Raw genomic sequence first — 6,000 nt, forward strand, 5'->3', positions numbered from 1 at the left:
CAGAGTTCATTTTTCTCCTGCCTCAGTCTCTTTGACTGGTTGGAACTGCAGGTGCATTGTGTGTGCCATTGTGCCTGGCTTGGGTCTTGTTTCATTAATAGTTGAGCTAGTGACAAAAGTCAAAAGGATGGTGAGTCTCTTTATTTATTCATTTGGCACATTGCCTATGATGTGTTTAATACAAAGAAAGTTGCTGGGTACTGGGGCTTATGTAATCCTAGCTCCTGAGCATCAAGGCACAAAGCTAGCCCAGGCGGCAAAGTCTATGAGATAACTCAATTAACCACCAAAAACTGGAAGTGAGGTTGTGAGAGTAAACTTTAGGTTTGCTAATTCTGGGCACTGGGCTCTTTTCTCAATAGATGTTTGCTGTTTTGTGAGATACCCTTTCAGCTGCCTTAAGAATGAAACTATCACCCTGCAATACTGCATAATTTTGTGACTCATGCTAATCAAGGCCCTGTCTTATTCTATCTTCCTGTTTCCAGAATTATCAGGAAAGCTTATCTGACCTCAATAAAGTTCTCCTACTAGATCCAAATATTGCTGAGGCAAAGCTGGAACTGGAAGAGGTAACCAGTCTCCTTAATATTAAGGACAACACAGCATCATTCAACAAAGAAAAGGAGAGAAAGAAAATTGAAATTCAAGAGGTATTTACATTTCATTTTGAAAAAAAAATATTCTTCTGATGATCTGTAGAGTTCTAGGCGGCTCCTATGAAAATTCTACGAAATTCAGGGCTGGGAGTTCGGACTAGTGGTAGAATGCTTGCCTAGCATGCACAAAGCCCTGAATTCGATTCCTTGGTATTACTACACAGGAAAAACTGGACGTGGTAGTGTGGCTCAAGTGGTAGAGAAAGCTCAAGGACAGTGCTCAGGCCTTGAGTTCAAGCCCCCACGACTGGCACACACACAAAAAAGAAAAATGTTAACTCATTATAAAGAGAAAGCTTGTCCTTTGTCATCATGATTGGCCGCTGTGTCCCTCACGCTTTCCTTGCCACCTCCACATAAGCTCGTCATTTGTATTATTTCTACTCCATGGTGTATGGAAGCCCTTAGCCTTCAGGTTTTGCTTCAAGATCTACCTGGAGAGGAAAATAGAATATTCAAAATATAAGCTTACTTCTCTGTCAAATATCAGGAAACAAATAAGCTGGGCACTGGTGACCCATGCCTGTGATCTAAGCCACTCGGGAGGCTGAGGTCTGAGAATCATAGTTCAAAGTCACCCTAGGCCAGAAAGTCCTTCTCTTTATTTCCAGTTAACCAGAAGTGTAGCTGTGTTCAATAGCGCTCAAGCCTTAAACAACAAAGCTCAGTATCAGTGACCAGGTCTTGAGTTTAAGCCCCTTGATTGACACCCTCCCCCTCCAAAAAAATCAAATTTAAAATTTATGAGGCAGGCGCTGGTGGCTCACGCCTGTAATTCTAGCTACTCAGGAGGCTGAGATCTGAGGATCTCAGTTCAGAGCCAGCCTGGGCTGTGATGAGTGGTAAATCTGTGAGACTCATATCTCCACCTCCATCTTGGCTCAAAGCAGTAGAGCTCTAGCCTTAAGTGGAAGAGCTTGGGGATAGCATCCAGGCCCAGAGTTCAAGCCCCATGACTTAAAAAAAGAAAAAAAAATTGTGGTTCTCAATGCCTACTTGACAAGCATGACTCAAGATGTGTGTGGTGACTGTTTACTCAGTGTCCCAGTGTCCGTTTTCCCTGTGAAGGTGAGCAAAGGCAATGAAGAAGAAAAGGAGCCTGGAGGAACCTCGGTGGTCTCCACGGACCGTCTGACCCGCGACAAGGAGAAAGAAGCCAGTGGGCCTCGGGAGCGCTCTGAGAGGCTTTCCATCTCCAAGCCGAGTAACGCCTATGAATTCGGTCAGGTTCTGAATGCTATAAATACTAGGAAAGATGAAGAGGCCTGTGCACACCTTTTAGGCATCATTGCACCAGAAGAATTGCCCATGTTGCTGAGTAACAAACTTGAAGGGGATACATTCCTCCTCCTTATTCAGTCTCTGAAAAATCACCTCATCAGTAAGGATCCCTTCTTGGTGTATCAGCATCTTTTGTATTTGAGTACAGCAGAAAGGTTTAAGGTAAGCAGGAAAATAGTTTAGTAACAGAGATTGACATATTTTTTAGGCTTTCCATAACTTTAAAAATGTTTTTATTGCTAATAGAATTTTTTTCCTTTTTTTCAGATGATGTTGACACTAATTAACAAAGACCAAAAGGAGCAAACTAAACAGCTATTTGATGACCTTTCAGATGCACAAACCAACCACTTTACTTTAGAGGATGTACAGGCCCTAAAACAGCAGTATGAGCTTTAACTCAAGATCATTGCTAGATTTCTTCCATGCATGTACAAGTTCCAGTAATGCTTAATGAGATGGTATTAAAATAGAGCTGCATGGATAAAACCTGGCTTAGAAAAGATACTTAGGTCTGGACTGTAAAATGTTTTATTTTTATATACTGAACACATATATGCTACAATATACAAAACATGAGTATTCTACAAACTTTTTATTAGTTGTAAATATTTTCTTATGTACCAGAGCCAACATCTTTATATTTAATAAGTATATGTGGAACTTGTTAAAATATATTTTAATTTATAGTACATGTTTTCTTTTAATAATTCAACCTGTTAAATTTTGGATGTAAGCTGTTTTTCTTTGGTCTATTTGACAGTAATGAATTGCTTTAAAGTTCTTTTGAAAAAATGGAGTCATTAACTGATTTATTGTATTACCTAGTATCCTACAAAGATGCACATGAGTCCAATTTTATACTACTAGTTGAATCAGTTTAAAATGAAATGTAACATTGGAGTCTGATTATTAGAAGTTTATTAATTTAGAGCTGTAAGAGAAACTTATTTTTGTAATATAAAGTATTGCCTGATAATTAATAAATTGCCAAGAATTGCCACCACTTTTTACTAGGTTTTAAAATGTGTCTTGCCCTTATATATTGCTTATACAAGCAATAAAGTCAGTATATAAAAGAAACCCAAGCTGTGTTTGTGTTTGAATTGTTATCCTTTACCTTCTCAAACTTAAAATATCTCCCTCCTTTTTACTGTTTATATTTCCTTCTGCAAAAGGGGAAGTGAAGGACTCATATTAAAAGCTCCTTTGTTAAGTGGGTCAAAGGTATTTCTTACAATAAGACATTTAAATCTTAATGTATCATCTATTATTCCTGCACTCTAAATTCCTTTATTAAGAATTTTTTTAACTTATTTAAAAGTGAAGATGATCGTATCATCTTTCATCATCTCAATATACATTTTTTTCTAGTCTTTTATAATTACAGAACACTTAAAAAAATCATCAGGAGTTTAGCATAGTGGTAGAGTGCTCACCTAACATACACAAACACCCAGGTTCAATTCCTTGGTACTGCATACATGGAAAAAGCTCTAGCTTTGAGAAAGCCCAAGGACAGGGCTCAGGCCCTGAGTTCAAGCCCCAGCACTGGCAAAAAAAAAAAAAATAATAATGGTGGGTCAGGTGAGTGGTGTACACTTGTAAACCCAGCCTGAGGAGGCAAAGCCGAGACGATTTTGAATTTAAGGTTAGAATAGGCAACATGGATGGGTTCACGTTCAGTCTGGACAATAGAGACACTCTTTAAGGGTAAATGGTACCTTTCACACTGCCATTTTTCTCTTGAACTGTTTTCGCTTTGTTGATACGGGAAAGTCTGGAATGGGAACTTGAATCTTCAAACAAAAATACATTGTTCTCTTTTTTTCAATGTTTTTTTTTATAATAGTAAATGATGACTTCTGTTCTATACAAATATAAATGATGATACATAATACTATTGCTTAAGACCTGGGAGCTTAGCTTGTATAAGTACACTTTGCTGTTTGCACAAGTCACCTGTCTGATGCATGTCTCAGAATGTATCCCTGGGACCCGGTCGTGGGTGACCAATGGCTTCTCTCCTGTAAGTAAAACGATTGCATCAATGTTGTTGGAAAAGAATAAGAACACTGTAAATACTGTAACACACATATGAAGATCCCTCTGATGAGCACTTCATAAGCACACAAGTGGCTGGCTGGAGAGCTCTGGTGCCATCTTCTGGAAATTAGCCATGATAACAGCAATCAAGAAACCCTACAAACACAGCTGGGCATGTCTTCCTTTTCAACTTCACTTCGTTTTGAAGGACAATGGGTAAACTATTGCACATTCAGAATTTGGCACAGGCTTCTAAGTTCTCAGTAAATGCTCAACAAATCCAGAAGACTTTGCCTTAAACAGTGTTCATTTCCAGAGTTCAGATCAGGCAAGTCCCTACTATGAAGTTTACAACAGCATTAAATTCCCAGGCTTTCTTGGGGATCTTTTCATAGTTATTGGAAAACTTAAAAGTCAGGAGCATTCAGAATCTTAGCTTTTGTGATTTTTCAGAACACTAGAGGACTTATAACCCAACAGACACAAAAGCCTGTAATTAACACTAAATGGCACAAGCATTGGGGTGAGCTAAACTATTAATGGCTGACTAGAACAGTAGAAGCAGAAAGCCTTGTCTGAGCATAGGGTTTTACTTTGAAAAACGCTGGCAATACTGAGTATGGGAGTTTTTGTACAGGGTGCTCTGAAAGCATAGTTTCAAAGTTCAAGGGTGCACAGGTATTAAGAGGAAAGGGAACATTCTCTAAAATCTTAGACAAGATTGAAATAGGTAAATGAGAAGCCCTCAGGAAGATTAAATTGCTTTAGTGTGGAACCTACCACTAGACTATGCTCCTGGCCCCACATGACCTCACACATGTATATATATATATATGTTTATATATATATAATATATATATATATGTATTTTCTAGTAGTGGGTCTGGAACCAAGGTCTCACTCTCTTCCTTGGCTGATTTGCTCATAGGCTAGTGATCTACCACTTGAGTCACACTTCAACTTCCAGCTTTTTGCGGTTAGTTGGAGATAAGAGTTGCATAGAGAGGGGCCAGGAGTGCAGCATAGTGGTGCATGCATGAAGCCCTGGGTTTGATTCCTCAGTACTACATACACAGAAAAAGCTGGAAGTTGTGCTGTGGCTCAAGTGGCAGAGCACTAGCCTTGAGCAAAAGTATGCAAGCATGTTTACTCAAAAATTCATGTGGAAACATTTTTCATAGCAGGCATGAGTAGAAATAACCTAAGTGACCAACTGATGAATATACAATTCAGCCACATAAAAATGAGATATTGCTATTCCATAGATGGCTTTGAAAGCATCAAGAAAAAAGGAAAAGCAAGGCCATATCTTATAATTCCATTTATATGGAGTGTCCAGAATGGACAGATCCATAGATTTCAAAAGTAAATTAGTGGCTAGCAGAGATTGAGAGGCAAGGTACCCCCAAAGAAAAAGTGTATGAACCATACCTCAAAAAAAAGGTAAGTGCAGGCTGGGAGTTCGGCCTGGTGGTAGAGTGCTTGCCCAGCATGCACGAAGACCCAGACCTGGGTTCGATTCCTCGGTACCACATACATAGAAAAAAGCCAGAAGGGGTGTTGAGGCTCAAGTGGTAGAGCTCTAGCCTTGAGAAAGTTCATGGATAGTGCTCAGACCGTGAACTTAAGCCCAGGACTGGCAAAAAAAAAAGTATCACCCAAAGGTAGTGAACTGATTTAATGGAAAGAGGAACCAATAGTCCTATCACAAATGGCCTTTTATTTGTAAGATAAAATGCTAGGATAAATTCAAGACAGATGGAAGCAAATGAAAGTTATTAAAAGTCATAGGAAATCTAGAACACTAAGTACAATTTAGGACTAGGAGAGATCTTAGTTATCACAGTCTTGAAGCCCTGGATGTTAAAATTAAGCACATGAACAATATAGCTTTCATGTAAAGAATATAGTAATATGCACTGAACTACCTTTGCAATATTTCTGTACATCCAAAATTATTCCAAAATTGGGGCGGGGAGTTTGGCCTAGTGGTTAAAGTGCTTGCCTAGCATGC

General features: G+C 38.9%; 1 protein-coding gene across 3 annotated transcripts in view; it reads left to right on the top strand.

The window, feature by feature from the left end:
* Positions 1 to 2,920, top strand: part of Spag1 (sperm associated antigen 1) — a 59,355-nt gene extending 56,435 nt beyond the window's left edge. For all 3 annotated transcript variants that reach the window (XM_090339143.1, XM_090339144.1, XM_090339145.1), the window contains 3 exons: positions 489 to 653; positions 1,728 to 2,102; positions 2,208 to 2,920. In XM_090339143.1, coding sequence (XP_090195269.1) covers positions 489 to 653; positions 1,728 to 2,102; positions 2,208 to 2,339 — 672 coding nt within the window. In that variant the 3' untranslated portion in view covers positions 2,340 to 2,920. The remainder of the gene's footprint in view (positions 1 to 488; positions 654 to 1,727; positions 2,103 to 2,207) is intronic.
* The last annotated feature ends 3,080 nt before the right edge of the window (positions 2,921 to 6,000 follow it).

Source organism: Megascapheus bottae, chromosome 9 (genome assembly GCF_031878675.1).
Source record: "Megascapheus bottae isolate mThoBot1 chromosome 9, mThoBot2.hap1, whole genome shotgun sequence".
Taxonomy (NCBI): Eukaryota; Metazoa; Chordata; class Mammalia; order Rodentia; family Geomyidae; genus Megascapheus; species Megascapheus bottae.